Raw genomic sequence first — 20,080 nt, forward strand, 5'->3', positions numbered from 1 at the left:
GCTTTTTTTTCTTCTTTTTTTTTTGGTTTGGGAGTTTTGCAGGGGGAACTATAGTTTTCAATGCAAATGGAGTATAAAGTCTGAACTCAACTCCACTGCGACACTGGTCTCAGCCAGACCATGCACAGATCTCGAAGGCTCCCATTCACGGCAGAGAGCAGTCGGCCTTGGTTCACGCTGGGTCAGTCTGGTCCGCCTGTACCCACAGCCAGGCACTCTGCTCCAGTCTCCTCCACGTGGTCTGTACCTTTTCCCTAGAAAGCTGTCCCAGCAAGAGACAGTCATTTCTCAGCACCCACCCAACTCTGTGGAATATAGAGCCTGGGTAACTGCGAAGCTCGGCCAACGATTCTGCAAAGGGCAGCGAACCAAAGTGAAGAAGGTCTGCACAAGGCCCTCCCATGCTCCCTCCACACGGGCCGGTTCTCAGAAACACACACTGCAAGGCCACACAGAGCGATGGCCTACAACACAGAGATGATGGTGAAAACAAGGTCTGCAGCAGCTCCGAGAGTGGCCCCTGTCCCTACTGCTCGAGGCGGAGCCCTGCCGCCTCGGTTCCTTCTCACACTAGCGCCGTGGGTTCACTCCCTGCACCCAGCAGGCACTCAGTACAAGTTTGTTCACTTCAGGAACCACTTCCTGAAGCAACCAGATGTATATCTTTTCCACACATTGTTCCAGCACATTCCCGCTGTCTTGTCCGGAAGGCAGGCTGTTGGCATGCCTAATTTTAAACGCCTCGAGTGTGGGAAACTGCCTTCCCACAGCGCCATTCCTGTCGCCCACGGGGTAGGGCCTTTGCTGAGTGCCGACTCCTCCGCGTTTGGTTTCTTCTTTGAACCCCCTCTCATGTCTAGATTTGCACATTCTTACAAACCCTTCAAGGTTGGAGAAAGCATTTGCTCTCTGCCTTTGGAAAAGTAAACAAAACAAACAAACCTCTCCTTGTGCATGGATGCTGTGGGGTGTCCGAAAGCGCTGGAGAGCTGAGTCTGCCCCGCCCAATCCCTGTGGGAAAGTGGTTTGGAGCGCGAGTTCTCCAGATGGTCTGGGGGCCCTGCATGGCCGAGGGCAACACCGCCACTCTCCTTCATCTTATTGGCCGCCCAGCAGCACCGGACCCAGTTAGTGCTCCTGCTTCCAAACAGCTTCTTCTCTCTGCTCCTGGGTTTCCTCCCACCTCACTGGCTGCTCTACTTTCTCTTCTTCAAATGTCAGGGACCCAGAGCTCAGCCCTTGTCCTGCTCTTCTCCATCTCCATTCAACCCCTTGGAGAATCCCTCCAGTTTCCCAGCTTTCAACACCAGCGATGAGCCTACATCTCCCGAGTCTATACCTCCGCGAACTCTCGGCTGGTTGACATCTCCAGGTGACTGTCTCCTGGGCATCTCAAACATCTCCATGTGCTTCCAACTCCTCTTCCAGAATATATCCTCAATCCACCCAGGACTCCCACCAGCATCAGTCACGCATTCATTCCACCTAATATTTGAATGTCTGCAAAACCAACCATGGAGCTTAGCCCGTAGATTTTTGGGTGGTGGTGGAGGGATGGTGGGGGACAAAGCAAGATAACCAAGAAGAATGTACATAACAGGTTGGTGATATTTGCAATGGTAATAAGTGAAATGGGAGCGGGGAGAGGGGATGGTGGCGGGGGTGTTGTTTTTTACAAGGTGCATAGGCAAGGCCTTATGATAACACTGAGCAGACACCTGTAGGAAAGGAGTCTCTTGGGGAAAAGTGCACCAGCAGAGGGCACAGCAAGGGCACAGGCTAGCGGTGGGGAAGGTGACTGGAGAGTTCACAGGAGAGGAAGTGGACGAGGGGGAGTGCACTCTCAGCCTCGTATGTGATCTCCCTTCCTCCACTCTTGCCCCTATATATTCCTTATTCACAAAGCAGAGACTGATCTTTGCAAAACACTATTTCAGATCTCACATTCTTGCTTAAAACTCTCCAACATCTACCCATCATATGAAATCAGATGCAAACTTCAAAGCCTCACATGCAAGAGGCCCCACCTACCTCTGTGGCCTTGGTTCCCTGCCCATCATGTGGCAGCCACGCTCGCCATCCCCCTGTTTTTCAGACCCCCAGGCCTGTTTCCACCATAGGCTCCTTGTGTCTGACTTGGCCCCCACAAGAATCCAGTGAGGTAGATGTAACAAATCCCGTTTTCACCAATGAAGAAACTAAGGTGTCTCACTCCAGCTCAGTGGCCATTTGAGGCACTGTCTCATCTTGTGGACAACTGTCCTTGCAGACGACCTGAGCTTCATTCAATTCTTTCTCTCCTGACCGGGTCTCTAACAAAAGTCAGCCCCAAGGGGCAGGGGCATCTTTCTCACTGCTGCAGGAAGCCAGCTGGGCCACCTTCTAAGGGGATACCTGGGTCTCCCACCTGCCTCTGTCCCATGCCATTCCTGACCTGTTCTTGCCCTTAGCATCTGGGCCTATGTTTTTAGATGGGGCACAGGATGTTTTTAGATGGACTATGACCAGTGAGTGCTCAGTGGAAATCATGGGAGGCTGGCTGGGCGAGAGCAGATGACTGGTCCCTTCTATGTAACCAGTCACCAAGTGGAACAGTGCCTAAACCAGTGATGGAGAACCTTTTGAGCTCGGCGTGTCAGCATTTTGAAAAACCCTAACTTAACTCTGGTGCCGTGTCACATATAGAAATTTTTTGATATTTGCAACCATAGTAAAACAAAGACTTACATTTTTGATATATATTTTATATATTTAAATGCCACTTAACAAAGAAAAATCAACCAAAAAAATGAGTTCTCGTGTCACCTCTGACACGCGTGTCATAGGTTCGCCATCATTGGCCTAAACTAAGGCCGAGCGAGCAAACACGTGTCTCACTTAAGAGAACCAGCTATTTTCCCAAAGAGCTCTGAACAAATGCACTCATTTTAAACTTACGAGGGGAGTTCAGGGTGATGAGTCATTTTACAAAATATAGACCCTTTGGTAAAGAGAACTGCCACTGAACCTCTCCATTTTTTTAAACTTCCAATTTCTGAGTGATCTCTGAGAGTCAACAACAAATTATGATCAAAGAAGAAAAGGGTAATCACGCTAAGCCTTGTCACCCTAAAGAACCAGAACTTCAGCTAACACTGCCAATGCTTATAACACCATCTCCTCATCACAGCGTGTATCCATTTATCTTGTTCAATCCTTAGAGTGAGTAGACAACTATTACCCCAATTTGATAAAGAAATGGAAACAAAGTGATATTAAACAACTCACCCAAGGCCAACCTACTAATTATCCACAGTGATGTGGCCACCAGAACAAAAACCTGTTTCTTTTCTCTTTCAGCCTCTCCAGTTTTAAATCACTGAAGGGACATGCATAGTCCTATGAAGGCAAGACATCAAGGATCCCAAGGAGCAGAGGTATCACAGCAAGTCTCCCAGTCACTCCTATTTGAGAAGGTTCCTAAGGGCCAAAGACATCATCTGACTCCGACGGACAGACTTACAGGGAGTTGGAGTGGGAGGTCCTGAGCAGTGGCGTGGAACCCGAGGAGCCGTTGTGCGGTAACTTTGGTGAGGAAGGCAAAGAAGAGTCCGTCATCTCCTCGATGTCTGAATGAGAGGACGCCGACTTGGGGGACTTCTTCTTCCCGAACGCTTGCTTGAAGGAGCTGCGTAACTGAATAGACAAGACCGTCAGCCTGGCAGGGGCCGCGGCCAACACTCAGGCCTATGCAAAACGGGGACATGCAGACCAAAGAGCAATTAGTTCTCCCACGTTTTCCTCCCACTGTGAAAAAGGTTCCCAACAGCTCTCTCCAATCAGTGCATTAGGGGAAGAAGAGTTATCTGGTGTGGACAGCTCGAAGGACTGGCCCTGTGGGTAACATTCCATGCCTACTCTCAGGTCAAGACTAGATGCCAACAGCAAGACAGAGCCTGGCTCAGCAGGTGATGTCGGGAGGATGAGGTTACACGGCAACGAAGCAGGATGCTCAGACATGGTGACGGATGCGGATGAGGTTAGTCATATCAATGGATGGGTTAGCTTGGTATCTGATATTAACAGTCTTGCTTACCTCATTGACCTGCCAGAGAAAATGCAAGCAAAAAATGGGGAAGGGGAAGGAAAAAAGACAATTTTTAACAGAGAAAGCCAGTGACAGGGAAAGCTTTGGACTTTTCAGACACGACATGGCTAATTATAAACACCACACACAGAGGAGGTTTCCAGTAAGATCACAAATCTTTCAAAGCATAAGGGGCACCTTCCTCCATTACGCAAGGAAAAGGATAGCGAGTCTGGAAGTCCCTACAATCCGAGTTCTTCCAGCTTCTCTGTCTGGTTGAAATGACTGCCCCCACCTTCTTGTGCTGATCATCGTTTTGTCTCTCATCAGTCATCTCTCTAACGCCTTAATTTTTCTGGGGGGCATGTCTTTTCTTTTCCCTCAGCAACAAAGGGTAGTTGTACTACTGCACTGGTCCCAACATGGCTGTATATCTCTCTGATATATGTATTTAGGAGCTCCTGCTGTCCTTATATATACATGAGATAACATAATAAGCAGGGAATTAGACATCCCACTGTGTTACTAAAAATGGATATTTTAAAGAAATTTATTAACCATATTGGAAAAAAGAAGCTGGTATATCACAAATTCTCCAAACCATGATATGGATCTGAGAATTCTAATGGGAACATAAGGAATTAAAGTGCAATGTTTTCTCTGAGAGCCATGGTAAGCATGTAATTTTCAAGGCCCCAAAATAAGATCTTTTAAAAGGTAATCTCCTTTTCAGAAAGTCCCCTTTCCTCCTGAAAACATAGTCTGGGGGCTTTCTTGGCCATTGAGAAATTCAGAAATGGGCCATTCTGAAACAATTAACGGAATTTTTCTTCCATTAATGTTTCATCTATAACAAACTATATGTCCAGCTTGGGGGCGAATTGACATCCCATTCCCCTCTTATTCTTACTTCTGGTCATATTTCCAGAGAGTAGTTATGGAAGCAGAAGGATTTGGCACATAAGCCATCAACCTAAACCTTTGCCTCTACCTCTGGTGAAATGCCAGGTGGAAGAGATTACAAAATTTAGACAGAGTTAAGCTTGGGGATTATCTGAGGATGCAAATTATCCATCCTCCTCAATTGCAATGATAACCAAGAGTAATAACTTTTAAAGCAAAATAAATAAGTTTTATTTCTTAAACTGAAGAAAATGAGTAGTCATGATTTTTCATAGAAAAGAATCCTCTCTCACCACTTTGATAATCAAATCAGACCATATTTCTCAACAGCATATTGGAAACAGCAACATGAATTACTTCTATTTGTTTAGCTCTAGCAAATGAGTTGACTAAAAGCCATTAGTAACTTAAAAAAAAAATTCCATCAGAATGATGAGAGGGTCACACGAAACCAGCCTTTTAGCTGCAGCACAAGTCATCAGTAACCAAAGTGATTAAATCTTTAACTACTCTATTCCTAGACCTCGCCAACCATCCAAGATGACACAAAATGAGTGAGAAGTGTATGGAGTGAATGAGGACACCAAAGCTACTGTGAAAACACGATGCTGTCAGCATGGACAGATGGGGCCCTCTGAGGACTGGCCAACGTCAGGTCAACTTGGGCTGAAGACAGGGAGCAGCGAGTGTCCATCAGAACTCTGCTGCCTCAACAGCAGAACTAAAGACTTAGTCGGGAGAGAGGAGTGGGACTTCCCCAGGAGAATGGGAGAAACTGTTCAAGATGCCTCTGTACAGACAGTCAAGGAGCTCATTGGGATCGTGGAAACACGGAGAATCACTGCATGGGGACTCTTCTATTATACTTGACATTTTGAGGTATAAACCCCAAGATCAGAACCGTTCACTTACTGCTAACATCACCATTATGCAACTTTCACTTACAGGCCATCGTCAAAATTTCTCAAAGAGAAGGATGGTTTAAGGCTACCATGGGCAATATTGTAAATAAATAGATAAGGATTATGATTAACAATGGATAATTAGGGATAACACTCCAAAAAATACTTTGGAACTAAGAAACCACTTAAGAGTAAATTTGCGCTAGTACCTGCAGGTTTCTGGCCAACACGTGATGAGGAAGAAATGACACATATGAAATGAGAGGTGAGTACTTCACATAAAGTCTCATGAACACAGAAAGACTACAAGGTGGTGGTGATTTCGTAAATCCTAGTGTTTGGCTGAGCACAACATTGATTTCAGTAGAAACCTATCCACAAACCACTCCTTTGGATCTACTCCCAAAGGTCTTTGTTCTGAAGTTAAGAGCAAGCCTGGGTTCTGAGACTGGCACTGATAGTCAGTGCATGAGAGTCTTTGGATGTACACTCACCCAATTCTTTCTCTTCTTTTTCTTTGAATCGCTTTCTATGTTGCTGCCCACGCTGGAGTGGCTGGTGGCGCTATTGATGCTGGACACGCTGTCGGAGGAGTGCTGCCTGCGGATGCGGAGGTCTGCAGACTGGGAGGTACCATTTCCTGCAGACCCAAGGTGGGATATCAGCAGCTGCTGCCTCGAGCCCATTCCTTTGTCCCAGGGAATAACCTCACACCGAAATCCACACACCTGAGGACCACTAGGTGATTCCTGTTAGACATCACCTTCTTTTCCTCATGGATAGTATTAAGGCCCTTGAGCAGGTAGGTGCTATACCATTTGGTCAATTGAACAGGAGCATACTCTCTCTCCACTTTACATAAATATGGGGAGGCTCAGAGAGAATCCCCCCAACACCAGCTCTATTAAGCTTTAGACAGGCACGGAAATGAGTTTGTGAAATGCAGCGGTAGTCACCTATGTTTTTAGTGCTCCTCTGCTCACTGCACTAGCCTCCTTTCCTCTCAGGAACCTTCCATACGCTATTCCCTCTTCCTGGAATGCTCTTTTCCCTCCACTATGCCTGGCCAGCTCCTCCTAACCTTCCCATATCAACTCTATCATCAAGTTCTCAGGAAGGCTGATGTCTGAAACACCAGTGGTACCAGGAATACCATTGCCTGAAGTGTCAGTGATTCCAAAATAAAGTCTGTAGACAGTTTTCCTCATGAGCACAGAACTACACCTGCAGCCTGGTTTTTAAGAGCATCGTTTCAGAGTCAGACAGACGGGTCTAGTCCCACTTCTGCTTCTAACTACTCCAGGATCACCTCTCGCCTCTGAAACAATGTTCCCATCAGCACCATACGGAGAGGACCAGGGTAGCACTTGTAAGGGTTGTGGAAAAAAAAATGAGATCATTCATTACATAACTGAAGCACTGAGCACAACGCTCAGAACACAGTGAGTGGTTCATAAATGTTCGCTATCACTATGACTTCTCCTATTACTGTTAATGCCATTACTGCAGGAGGGAACTCATCCTCACGTCCACATTGCCCTCCAACTAGGAGACACACAGACAAAGCAATTCACTCAGAAATATTTTACTGGACAAACATGAGATGAACTCATTTCAGGTTGTCCTACATCAGTATGGAAACATCAAAGCATTCGTGAAGATAAGGGCTATGAAATATTGTGACACTTTGCCAACAGAAATACATTTTCTCCCATTTTTGAGATACATCAGAGAAGAGGACGAGATGGAACAGCTACCTCCCCAGAGGGCAAAAGTCACCTGATGAAGTATCTGCCTCCCAGGCCCTGTCCACGGACAGGACACCCAGCCTCGGGTAGGGAGCTGCATCACTCACTGTCAGGGGAGGGCTCCTAGGGGCAGGCAGGCAGTGTTTCTGTTCCTACCTTTGCAGTTGAGCTCCGGAGTGTTAATTACTCCATTAATGGCAGCCTGGGCAGCTGCATTCTGTTTCTTTAGCAACTCAATGGTTTTTCTTAACTCATTCAGTTCTGAATCCTGAGGAGTAGAGAAAAAAATACTGGTTGTTCTAAAATTATTCTCTGTAGCCCTAGCTGGTTTGGCTCAGTGGATAGAACATCGGCCTGCAGACTGAAGGGTCCTGGGTTTGATTCCGGTCAAGGGCACATGCCTGGGTTGTGGGCTCGATCCCCGGTGTGGGTTATGAAGGAGGCAGCCAATTGATAATTCTCTCTCTTCATTGATGTTTCTATCTCTTTCTTCCCTCCCTTCTCTCTAAAATCAATAAAAAATATATTAAAAAATCATTCACTGTATAGAGTTCAACTGAAGTACAAGTTTCAACAGAGGGTGATAGGGAATACAGGAGTTCTAAAAAAACCTTTGTCTCAAACAGGAGGTTGGGCTAGTTTTCAGCATAGGTATCTGAGCCATGAAACCAGCAGGAATAGGACCATGACAATCTGTCCCTGATACATGTACCACTTCTCCATCTAGGTCGTATTTTCACTCAACATGCCTACTCTTTAACAATTCAAGAAGTACACTAAAATCTATACAATTATCCGGAATGAAAGAGAATACTATTTTTAGGTGTGTTGTTCACTCCAAGGAGGGAGGGGAAAAAGCATCCTTTCTGCTTTACCTTCTGCTCAGCCGTCATGGTCAAACTCTGGAGCCTGATTGTCATGTTTCCAAGACTCTGTTCAAAGGCTGCTACGAGGTGAGCCTGGAGGGAGAGACACAGCCCTGTTACATTACCTTATAAGGTGAGCATGCCTAAACAGTGCCAGCCTTACAGACTGAAACCCTCAGAGGGCCACATGCGTTATCCCCTGCCCAATTCTTCAGCCTATAGAGCCCCACTGCCCAGTACCCTTTGGGATACAGTTATTCTAGCTTTTGTGTCTCAAACGCCTCATGGTTCTTCCCACCTCAGGGCCTTTATCCATGCTTTGCCCTCTGCCTGGGATGCTCTACCCCCAGCTGCCTCCCCGGCTAACTAAGTTTTGCATATCCTTCTCAAGAGATCTCAGCTCACGCTGTCATGAAACCCCCGATGGGGTTGGTTTCCTCAGACTCCACCTCAAAAGCACAATGGACTGTTGTATCACAGTCAAAAATACACATGCTCTTGTGACTGCTGCTTCATGTCTCCACTACACAGCAGGACAACCTTCTGTTCATCAAACACCAAGCTCACCGCAGAGGCTCACACTGAGCGTGTTTGTAGGATGAATGGACAAAGTGGTTGGCATATTTTGCCTGTTATAATCCTGGTTAATAAAAAGCCACTGAAAGGCCCATCTGCTACCTCCTTAGTTAGAGAGCCCTTCCCCTGATCCCCAGGGAATTATGCCCTTCTCCTGCGCTCCCCTGCACTCTAATATACCTCAGTTAGAGGAATATAATGGCATCGGTTGCATCATTATTTTCTATATTACTAAGACATTCTTAAAAATGCTACCAATTATAATTAAAATATGCATCCAATTTTCAAAGATGTTAAAATGTTAAAAAAAAAAAGTGTATGTTAGAATTGAGAAATGTGATGTTTTCCTATCTTCCCCCTTCTCTGCAACCCTCTTCAAGGGGAAGATGCGACTTTGTGTTCCAACACCAAACCTTCTTCCTTTTTCCACAGAGCAGCAGGTGATATATTGATTGATTGACTGAGGATCCTGATAACATTGTTAAAACCAAGAATAAAGAATGGACAAGGCATGTAATTCTATTGGCCTCAGTTTATTCATCCATAAAATGGGAGCTATATTTTCTGCCCAGTGTTATTATGAGCATTAAATGAAACAATGTAAATGGAAATGGTCTATAAACTATTAAGGAAGTGTGAAACACAGGAATGAATGGATACTGGGGAGCGAGAAAGGAAGAGGCCTGGGAATGAGAAAATGACAAAAAATGCTATAAGAACATAGGAATAGGGAGATCAAGAAAGGGTCCTCGGAGAGGGGTGGGTGGACACACTGAGCGTTACAAGAGGAATGAGGAGGATACTTGAGAGTCTTGGGAGAAGTTAAGACTTGATCATGTGGGAAAATTCTAGAAGAAAAGATGGGTGATGCACACAGTGAAGAGTAAGAGCTGGATACAACCTTGTGGGGGAGGAGTCATTGCCCTGGGCTGGGAGGAGGGCCCGTGGACACTGGAATTTAAGGAGGAGAGATTTGAGGAGTGAGTCAGAGGCCTCTATCACCAGACCTCATCAAGCGAAAACCATGGTGGAAGATAAGATTGTCTCTAAGATCACCGCTGAGTCTTTTTTCCAACAGCCATAGGGTCTGGCAGGGAGCAGGGCTACTGGTAATAAAAATGCTAAGTGGACTAGCCAGTTTCTTTCTGATTACATGCTCTTTCTCTTAAAAACCAAGAAAATGCCTTTGCATTTTAAAATAAAGAGATCTACTTTAGTTTGCCCTGGAGAATGTGGCAAAACCAAAGCCAATTTAAGACAGTCACATAGTGGATGAAGGAAGCGGGCCAGGACATGGATGTACTAGTAAAAAGAAAATGAGTGCTATCCATGCATTGCAAAAGAATGGCAAGGTCACATTTAAATGCCTGGATTTCCATTTATTTCAAAACTGTTTATTTGCCACCCATGATTCTATTCATGGGCATTTATATCTTCTATCCAACAAAAACCAAAACCTGACCCCATGAAGACTGCCAGTGAGAAAGTGTTTCTGCAAAGCTCAGGAAGAAACTGCATTTGCTCTGAGGAAACAGGACTTGTTTTGCTGGGTAATGGAAGGACCGACTTTGTGTCATGAACGCAACTATGAAAATACGGTCTGAGGCTGTTGCGAGCCTGGTTCAGAGCCACAACGGCCTTCTCATCCAGCACCGTCTCACATTCCCGGGAAAACAAACACAAGTGGTATAAAAACACCCGAGAAGGTGGCTCTGAGTAGTTTGTCCTAGAAAAACAAACACAGCTTGGCCTGTGGGAGAGATGGCAGACAATAAAACACCCTGGTGGTGTGTGGTAAGGCTAAATATTTACTTTAAAACAATACTGGATTCACTGGCCTTGCGAGGAGCAACACACACTTTTAGAATAATAGTAATGTCAGGGCTCTCACGCTGACTCCTCTGAAACAGAGAACAGGGTCCCAGTGGCCCAAAGCAAGGTCCTGTGCAGCATGAGGTCATTGGAAGAGTGAACCAAAGTTCATTATAAGTAAACTAGAGGCCTGGTGCACGAATTCGTGCACGGGTGGGGTCCGGCCAGCCCCACCCCCGATCAGGGTAGGGGTGGGGATCGGGGGTGGGGCCGGCCAGGGGGAGGGGCCCTGGGTGGTTGGTGGGCCGGCCCTGTCCCTGGTCGAACTCCCAGTTGAGGGGACAATTTGCATATTACCCTTTTATTATATAGGATTACTATTTTTTGATGAGTAAGGGTCAATAATTGACAGCTGTAATTCTTACCTAAGGGAGTAGTTCTGAACTTAGGAGGAGGGCTGCTGTTAAATCTCACATATTTGGATTATACCAGGAGATCCTGGCTTACTGGGTCGGAGGTCGGTTCTGGATTCAAATGGTGACCCACATAAAGAGTCCACCCTCAGAAAAAGACCTCGGCTGTTTTTCTGATCTCAGCCTCAAAACCCAGATCTCACATCAATTTCCGAAGTTCTTTTGAAAGCATTACTCATGGTGGATGATGTAAAAAAGATAAAGAAGGATTACAAAACACACAACGGCCTAGTACGTTAGGGTTTTGAAAGAAAATTGAAGATTTCTAGAAATGTAAGAGAGCTAAAAAAAAAAAAGAGCATGAGTGACCACAATCACCAAATACTGAGCTTGTAATCAAGGCCCAGCACTGTGTGAGGCACCACGTGCAGACTTTAAAGAGAAATAGTTTCCTTGAGCAGCCTCAGGCTTGAGCCAGGAATTACCTGGGCTAAATATTAATTCCGGGTACTGACTCAGCTTCTTGGTCCAAGGAAGACAACCTTCTGAAACTACTTTTTACTTAACGGCAGGCCATGGAGTCATGCAGGTTGCTTTCTGACCGGCGCGTACACATGTATTTGTGGTCTCAGGCTGGGCTGTGCATTCCTGGGTAGGAAGCCTGGCCCCAGCGGCATCGCAGTACCTTCCAAACCTCAGGCTCTACCTTCTGAGCTTCAGCCCTGCAGCAGGAATCCTGTACAGACTGGTCTGATGGGGTAGGAGATCTCTGTGTCTTCTCTAACTCCCATAATTCTATAACCCCATACAGGGAAGTTTTCTAGAAGCAAACCTGACCACCTCACAGCTCTGCTTAGAACTCACTGAGAAGGCTCCACTAACAGCTGAGAGCCTTTGTGATGTGCCCTGACCATTGCCTTTCATTGATGCCTCCTTCCTTCCCTCCTTTTCCTCCCCTCTACCTGCTTCTTCCCCCTATCCAAGCCATAGATTGTAATTACACAAAACAACTTATATAATCTCCAAATGCACCAAGATCTTTCACCTTGGGCTTTTGCACAAATTATTCTTTCAGCATAATGGTTAGTATGCTGTCCTCCCCATGCACACTCCCCTATACAGTATCCATCAGATGTCACCTCCTCCAGGAAGCCTTCCTGGATCTCCTCCTACCCCACAGAGAATGCGTTAGGTGCTTCTCCCACATATTCCCACAACCTTTTCTCTTTATCTCAATCATAACACTTATCATGTCATAGCAAAATTGTTTTGTCTTTCTGCTGTACCAGACAAAGAACACTGAGATGACAGTGACTTGCTTGCTTTGCTGTTGAACCCACAGTGCCTGGGGCATAGTTGGCACTTAAACAATTGCTGAATTGAATGCCGGTTGGCAGTGCCCCCTGAACACGTAATTGTGTATATTATAATTACAGAGCAGTCAGCTATTTACTTGGGAGCCTTAGATCCCTCCACCTTTTTTTCCTTAGGTGAGAATTTTCAGAAAGAGGAAGGGAAGAAAAATGAACATTTCTGACCACTTTAATATATCCCAGGTACTGGTCACATGACAACCCTGAGAGGTATTATCATCACCCATCATTCAGAACAGCAAATACAAGCTCAGAGGGTAAAGAATTTTCCCAAAGCACAGAGCCTGCAAGTGTCAGCGCCGACATTCACACCCATGATGCTAAAGCCTGCGTCCTATTTATTACACCACACTGGTTCCATGGTGCTCCGGGGCAGGAGGCCTTGAGGTAATGCTCAGAAGGGGGCAGGGGCCACCTCCCCTCCCGATGGCTGCTGCCCTGTGTCTATACTCACATTTGCTGTCAGCTGGGTGGTCAAAGCTGAAACCTTTTCCTGGGAGGCATCCAGCTCCCGCCGCAGTTTGCGAATCTAAAGGTGACAAGGGACAGGGTTACTTGCTTTGGGAGTCCATTTCCAGGTTGAGCTGGGTAAGATAACTGATGGCAGTGAAAGTGGGAATCCAACCAGCAAACTGTTCCTTACCTCTGACTGGCATTTTTCTTCTGGCTGTAAAGAAAACACAGGGAGATTAGAGGATCAAATCTAATCGGAGGAACAAAGAGCTGCGCAGTCCAGCCTGCGGGGACCGCATTTGGATGCGCCCAGCAGTCTGGAAGATTTATTCGTTTCTTTCCTGGGGTATTTTTGTGGCTAGACTGGTTCGATTAATTTGACTATCTGAAAAGGCCAAAAACAAACGGCATATTATTTTAAGAAATTAGGAAGAATTAGAACACCCCCATTGTTGTGAGGAGCCCCTGTCCCCATGTGGAGACAGTGACAGGGTCGGGGGCTCAGGACAGGGTATGGTGAGAAGGGGATGAGCCAGGGCAGGGTTTGCCAGATTTAGCAAATAAAATATCGGACAACCAGTTAAATTCTATTACTATTATTATTTTTATTTTTAGTTTAAGTATGCCTCATGTAATATTGGTACATACTTATACTAAAAAATTGTTTGTTGTTCACCTGAATTTCAAATTTAACTGGGTGCTCTGTATTTTACCTGGCAAACCCCACCTGGGAGTAGGGAGGCCTGCACGTAACTTAACTCTGCCCCAGTTCATCCTCCCTCTCATCTCCCCAGGACACTGCAGACAGGAAGACACCTAGAGTTAAGGGAGGCCAGGAGCCCCTGTAAGCCAGCCTGAGGACATCCCAGATTATAAGGATAAATGTGACCTTCACGTTCCTGCGGCCCCACCTCGAGTTCCCCAGTTACCTATGACCCTGAGGAGTAAAGGTGAAGCCTGTGGGTCCTCTTACTGGCAGAACCTTCCATGCTGGGCCCCGTGTCTGAGGTGACACGGCTGTGCCAGTGGGAGAACAAAACGACCTCCCTCCTCCCGCCGGGGGACCCCGCTGCAGGGGGAACCTTTCTTTCCCTCCCCCTGGGTTCCCAAGGGGCTCACAAAAGAAGCTCCCTTACCCCTTCCTGCCCTTCTCACCACCCCCACTCACACGTCTCCAGGGGGAAGCAGGGACTTGGAAGCCAGGCAGGCGAGTGAAAATCAACTAAGGATCCTATTTTGTCCTTGGGTCCTCCCTGTATGTCCTAATCCAAATTTATTAGTGATAAACCCATTATTTAAAAAAAAAACCAGCATCTGACTCTGGTGCCTACTTCTCTATTCAGAATACAAATGGGGAGGATTCATTAGACCACAAAGACCCCACACCCATCAGCTGGGGCAGGTTCCTGTCGGTCTCCCTTCACTCCCTGCTCCCCACTGCCCTCGCCCTTGACCCTGCCCAAGAGCCCCCGCCCTCCCGGCTGGCTCCTACAACAGCAACTAATTTTTAGGCACCAAACTGTCTAATCCTCACAGTAACTCCATAAAGTAGGTTAGTTTGTATTCCCTCTTGATTTCCTATATGTACCAGGCACTGTTTAAGAACCTAGGTAACAGCTGTGAGTGAACATGACCAAGTCCCCTACCTCATGTTACTTACATTCTGGTACTAATAACTAGCTTTACTCATTAGTGCCACATGTCAGCAACTGTTCCAAGCACTTTATATTCAATATTCATTTAACCCTCATAGCAACCCTTGGAGTAGGTAATAATACTATCACCTCCTGTTTGGCAGATGAGGAAAATTAGGCACAAAGAGGTTAAATAATCTACCCATGGTCACAGCTGGTAAGTGGTAGAGCTGGGATTGGACCCAAGAGTTTCATAGTAGAACAAAGACTTAGTGTTTGCACTGCCTGGCAGTTGGAAGGCCATCCCTAGGCTTTCCTAGTAGATGATGGCTTAAACAACCCTTCCCAACGTTACTATATAGAAAGCCTTTCAATTGAAAGCCAGGACTCTGTGGTGACACTTCAGACAAGACAATCAGCTGAAGAAAGAGGTACTTTGGAGTTGGAGGGGTGAGGTGGGTAGGAGCAGAAGAGAGTATCTCTAGTTCCTTCGAATCAAACCATGTCAACAACCACAGAAGTCTTTGCTTGCCATAGGCCTAAGAAAGAACAGTCAGGCCGTGGTCTCTTTAATTTGATTCTGAGATGGCCTTTTACTTACAAGGGGCTATATATAGTTTGTCTTGCTCTGTAGTCCAGAAATCTAGCATTACCAAACATAGAATTATTAAGCAAACAAACAAACAAACAAAAGCCAGCACATTTGTCCTCCATAGAATTAAGGGCTAAAGAATTGTCAATTCTGCCGAAACCGGTTTGGCTCAGTGGATAGAGCGTCGGCCTGCGGACTGAAAGGTCCCAGGTTCGATTCCGGTCAAGGGCATGTACCTGGGTTGTGGGCACATCCCCAGTAGGAGATATGCAGGAGGCAGCTGATCGATGTTTCTCTCTCATCGATGTTTCTAACTCTCTATCTCTCTCCCTTCCTATCTGTAAAAAATCAATAAAATATATTAAAAAAAAAAAAGAATTGTCAATTCTCAATTAAGAAAATATTGTTTCCCTATAGGAATTCCCAAATATTTATGTGCATGGCTATAAAAAGTAAGCACCACAGAACAGAACCAATCTAGCACCATATTTGATTACATTTGGCTTCGGTCACTAACACTCTCATTGATGGTGAACATGTATGAGTGCTTACTCTGTGCTGTGTGCATTGTATTTATTGCTTTACATGCATTTTCTTATTTTATGGAAGCCTATTTTTTGAACACCTATTGGGCACCAGGAATAAAAACAGAAAAATTTCTTGTCCTCAAGGAATTTATATTGTAGCAAAATATAATCTTCAGAACAGTTAATCCTCATTACAACTCTAGAAAGTAGGGACAGTTCTTTCTATTTTACAGATAAAGAAACTGAGGCAGGTAGATTAATACCCTGTTCAAGGCCTTTTCAAATTCTACCAGCAGGTGGCCAAGGCTTCTCACACGTTCTAACTCGTCACCACGCACAGCACAGTGCCACTAACAAAGCAGCTGATTCCTGATTTATTGATTGGTACGTTATAGTCAATAGCTGTTTGTGAGTTTCCAATCTTGTTCCCTAATTAATTGGTTCCCTTATAATGGAAATACTCTCTCCAGGAAAAATGCTGATATTTTATCCTTGACATATTTGATAAAGGAACCCCAGCTCATATGATCATAGCTACACAGCATGGATTTATACTCACTGTTGAATAAATGGACGATGTGCTGGAAACCAAAGAGAGTGAGGATCCATGAACTATTTTAAAAAAAAAAGGAAAGAAAAGGTGAATTACATAGCTGGCTGCTATGAAACCAAAAAAGGAAGGAGGGAAGGAGAAACTGAGCATCATAGGGCACCACCAGGCTCAGAGCAACTTGATCTCACCTTGACCCGACCTTTCCTGGTTTGGCTATAGGTCAGTGTCAAATAAAGAATAGTTTGTTAGGAAACTCAGTCAACTTTCTGTTACCACATTTTTTCTACAACCTTCTAAATACTTTTGCCCCCTGACTATCAAAATAATACATGATTACTTAATGAAAATTTTCAAGGACAGAGAAGTGCTAAAAAATAAATCCACTAGAGTAACCAGCATGGTTCATAATTCTATTAGCCAGGGGCAACCTGTTATGATTCCTTTCTTTTTCTCATGTATTCATTTAGGGTTGAGATTGTGGTGCTTGTGTAGTTTATACCCTGCTAGCACCTGCCACTTGTATTTGCAGAAGAGGAGCTGATTATGGCCATAGTGAAACCATTCTAGAAGAATACTTGCTTACAAACATATGTCTAGAAAACACAACCAAGTGAAATATAGATTCTGTGCTCGGTTTCTATCATGTCTGTCTACCCAGGGACAAGCAAGTGGTGTCGTCTTTTCCGTTTCTGACTGGCACTTTTTGACGTAGGACCATCCTCATACCCTCTTAGCACCCTGCCTGCCCTCAGCCAAGGGGAGACATCCTAGTAGCCGCTTTCATGACATTTTAAAGCCTGGTCTTGTCTAGGACAAGGCATTCTGGCTGACTTCTCTGGTGGGAAACCAGATTCTTTAATGACATTTTCTTGGTACTCTCTCCACAACTTGTTTGAAAGAGAGAACTAGGCATGTGGCGACATCTCGGACCTTTTCATTGGGCGAAGCTTTCCTGGCCACGGTGGAATGCCTCTGCCACACAGCGCCATCGCCTTCGGTCTGAGAGTGGGAGGCTCGGGAGTAACTTTCCACGTGTGCTCAGCGACTTTCACGTACCACCCAAGGATTGAACTCAACTTGAATCAGCAGGTGCAGAAGCTACCTGCCCACAAGATACCTGAGGAACAGCTCAGTGTGCACTCAGGTGCCTCCTCCAAGTGGTTCGGACACTGAGTCCTGCACGTGGCTCTCAGCATGCCCGGGAGAGTGCTTGGCCTCCTCAGAGGCTCTGCCCATACCTTCCCTTTGTTCAGGATGTACCTCATTTCTATCTGTCCAAACCTTCAGGATCAGCGCAAACCCCTTCTCCTTGAAGACTTTCCTTATTGCTCTGACTGCCACCTGGATGGGCCCTCTCCTTCTGAACCCACAATGCTCTGGGCTTGCCCTACCTGCCCCCTTCTCTCTTAGCAGGTGCCTTCACACTGAGGTTGCCCCTGCACCACCACTCACAGCCACCTTCCTTAGAGTTCTAGATCTTTGCCTCCATTCTCCCTCCATCCAGGACTCATCTGACTCATACCCCATAAAAAATCAGTTAAGGTGTTAACGGCCAATAATGGCTTTCAGCGTTAATACTTCCACACATTAACAGAAGTTTCTCATGTCCCAACCTAGGGACCTAATTGTTCCAGAGGGTATCCTACTTCAGCCCCACGACACAAGCAGCAGCAGCAGCAGCAGCAGCAGCAGCAGCGGGAGATTATACTGGAGGCCACGCTGGGGGCAGAGATGCAGGTAACATAACCCTTTAATCACACCTTTCAGTCACACTGCCCCACCAGACACCTGCTCCAGAAGCCTGCACAGGGCTGCTGAATGGCCTCTGGCTGCTGGAAAATGGAAGTTTTCCTCTTATATTTCTCTACCTCATGGACTCGCTGACAGCCTGCAGCCATATCTCCATGGAAGCTGGGGTTACAGGCAGAGAAGAGCGCATCTGGCAGGGTTCGGGCGGAGGTACTTACTTTCCTCTGTAATTAACCCCTCTCACTTGGTCAGAAGCAACAGCAAAGCTGTGGTCGAGAGAAAGACTTTTGCCTTCCAGAGTCAACCACAAACTGAATGCGGCTGCCCTGGACCACTGCAGCTGGCCCTCCTCTAAGTGAACTGAGCCAACAAGTCGGAGCCCACATTGTGCGGCTTGGATACTCTGGGACAAAAGGCCTGTGAAAGTCACAAAGCCGAAAAGGCAAAAGCAGGCCATGCATTTCCTCTCTCAACTTGTACCGCCAACATTTTAAAGTTACAAGGAATCTCAGGTCATCTCTGCCATTGTGCAATCTGAAACTGAGAGAGACTGTCAACTGCTCAAGGGCACACAGCATTCAGGGACAGGATCTGCTTGCATTGCCCTTAAGTGACCTGTTGTTTTTTTCCACTCCAAAGACATCCATTTTCAAAATGCCTCCCGCCTCTCCCTAAAGGTATGCTATTAAAGTTGACTTTATATGTGCACAATGCATCTGATGGAAATGAATTTACCTGAAATAACTTTGAAAGGCTGTATGTGGACCATGCCTATATCTAATCCACAGGGTTATCATACCCACTTCCTTCCAAATGAATGATGGTTAGTAAATCCCACAAAATCATTGCACAAGTACTTGGTGCTAATTCTTCCTAAATTTCTTTCCTGCTTTCTGGCGTGTGATATACCTACTGACACTCTTATAATGAGGTTCTAAAGTGAGATGTGAATTTTTTCCAACTGTTTCTGCAACACTGTTAAAAACTCAAAAGAGGGGAAAAAAGTCTCTCCCCAGTGGAATTAAAAACGTAATTGCACTCAGGTGAAATCTAAAAATAAAAATAAATGAATAAACAAAGGAAAAAACATAGATATAGAGAACAAACTGATGGTTGCCAGGGGAAAGGGAGGTTGGGGGGCAAAGAGGTTAAGATGTACTAGTACAAATTGGCAACAGAATGTGATCTACAACATGGGGAATATAGTCAATAATATTGTAATTGGGGGGACACTTTGTAAGTTATATAAATGTCTAACCACTATGCGGTACACCTGAAACTAATATTTTAAATGCCAACAAATTAAATTCTAAAAAAGAGATATAAAGAAAAAAACTCCATCTAATTGTACAAGTCTTATTTTGTTGTTGTTTTTTAACAACTGTGGAAGAGATAAAATCAATCTGATGCCAAATTTCCCCAAAGACGAAAGTGCTATGTGTTTAAAGTACATCAACAGCAGTTTCTACCTCTTCCTCACAACTTTGATTTCCCCCTCTGCATTCAGTTCCACGTCACCATGAATCATGGGATTTACAAAAGTCTAGACACTGCTCGTGGGCAAGCACCCGTTGTCAATGCCACTTTGCCATGCAGATGTTCCACAGTTGTGCTGTCTGACTCCAGATGGAATAAATAAAAGCGATCTGATGAGGATGCCGTAATGGTCCTGGACCTTTATGAGGCGAAGTGTGCTTGTTTGGACAAGTTTCGGTGCTGCACACGCGTTCACTCAGGTACACACACGGCAGAGAAGATGAATACAGCACAGGACACACTCCACCTGCAAGTCGTCATCAGGAGGGCTGGGGATGCTCCGTGGCCATGTGTGGCCAGCACACCCACTATAACAGGAGTTCAAGACAAACTGCCTACTCTACACCTTACGGTCAACATATCTTGCTGCTCTGAGT

At 45.6% G+C, this 20,080-nt stretch overlaps 1 protein-coding gene across 1 annotated transcript in view; it reads right to left on the reverse strand.

Moving 5' to 3' along the window:
- Positions 1-20,080, reverse strand: part of NAV2 (neuron navigator 2) — a gene marked incomplete at its 5' end in the record, with an annotated part of 137,067 nt that overhangs the window by 21,428 nt on the left and 95,559 nt on the right. The window contains 8 exons of the mRNA XM_014460859.2: positions 3,503-3,675; positions 4,076-4,084; positions 6,366-6,511; positions 7,776-7,887; positions 8,495-8,578; positions 13,114-13,188; positions 13,303-13,326; positions 16,425-16,477. Of these exons, the coding sequence (XP_014316345.2) occupies positions 3,503-3,675; positions 4,076-4,084; positions 6,366-6,511; positions 7,776-7,887; positions 8,495-8,578; positions 13,114-13,188; positions 13,303-13,326; positions 16,425-16,477 (676 nt within the window). The remainder of the gene's footprint in view (positions 1-3,502; positions 3,676-4,075; positions 4,085-6,365; positions 6,512-7,775; positions 7,888-8,494; positions 8,579-13,113; positions 13,189-13,302; positions 13,327-16,424; positions 16,478-20,080) is intronic.

The sequence above is a fragment of the Myotis lucifugus genome, unplaced genomic scaffold (genome assembly GCF_000147115.1).
Source record: "Myotis lucifugus unplaced genomic scaffold, Myoluc2.0 scaffold_143, whole genome shotgun sequence".
Classification (NCBI taxonomy): domain Eukaryota; kingdom Metazoa; phylum Chordata; class Mammalia; order Chiroptera; family Vespertilionidae; genus Myotis; species Myotis lucifugus.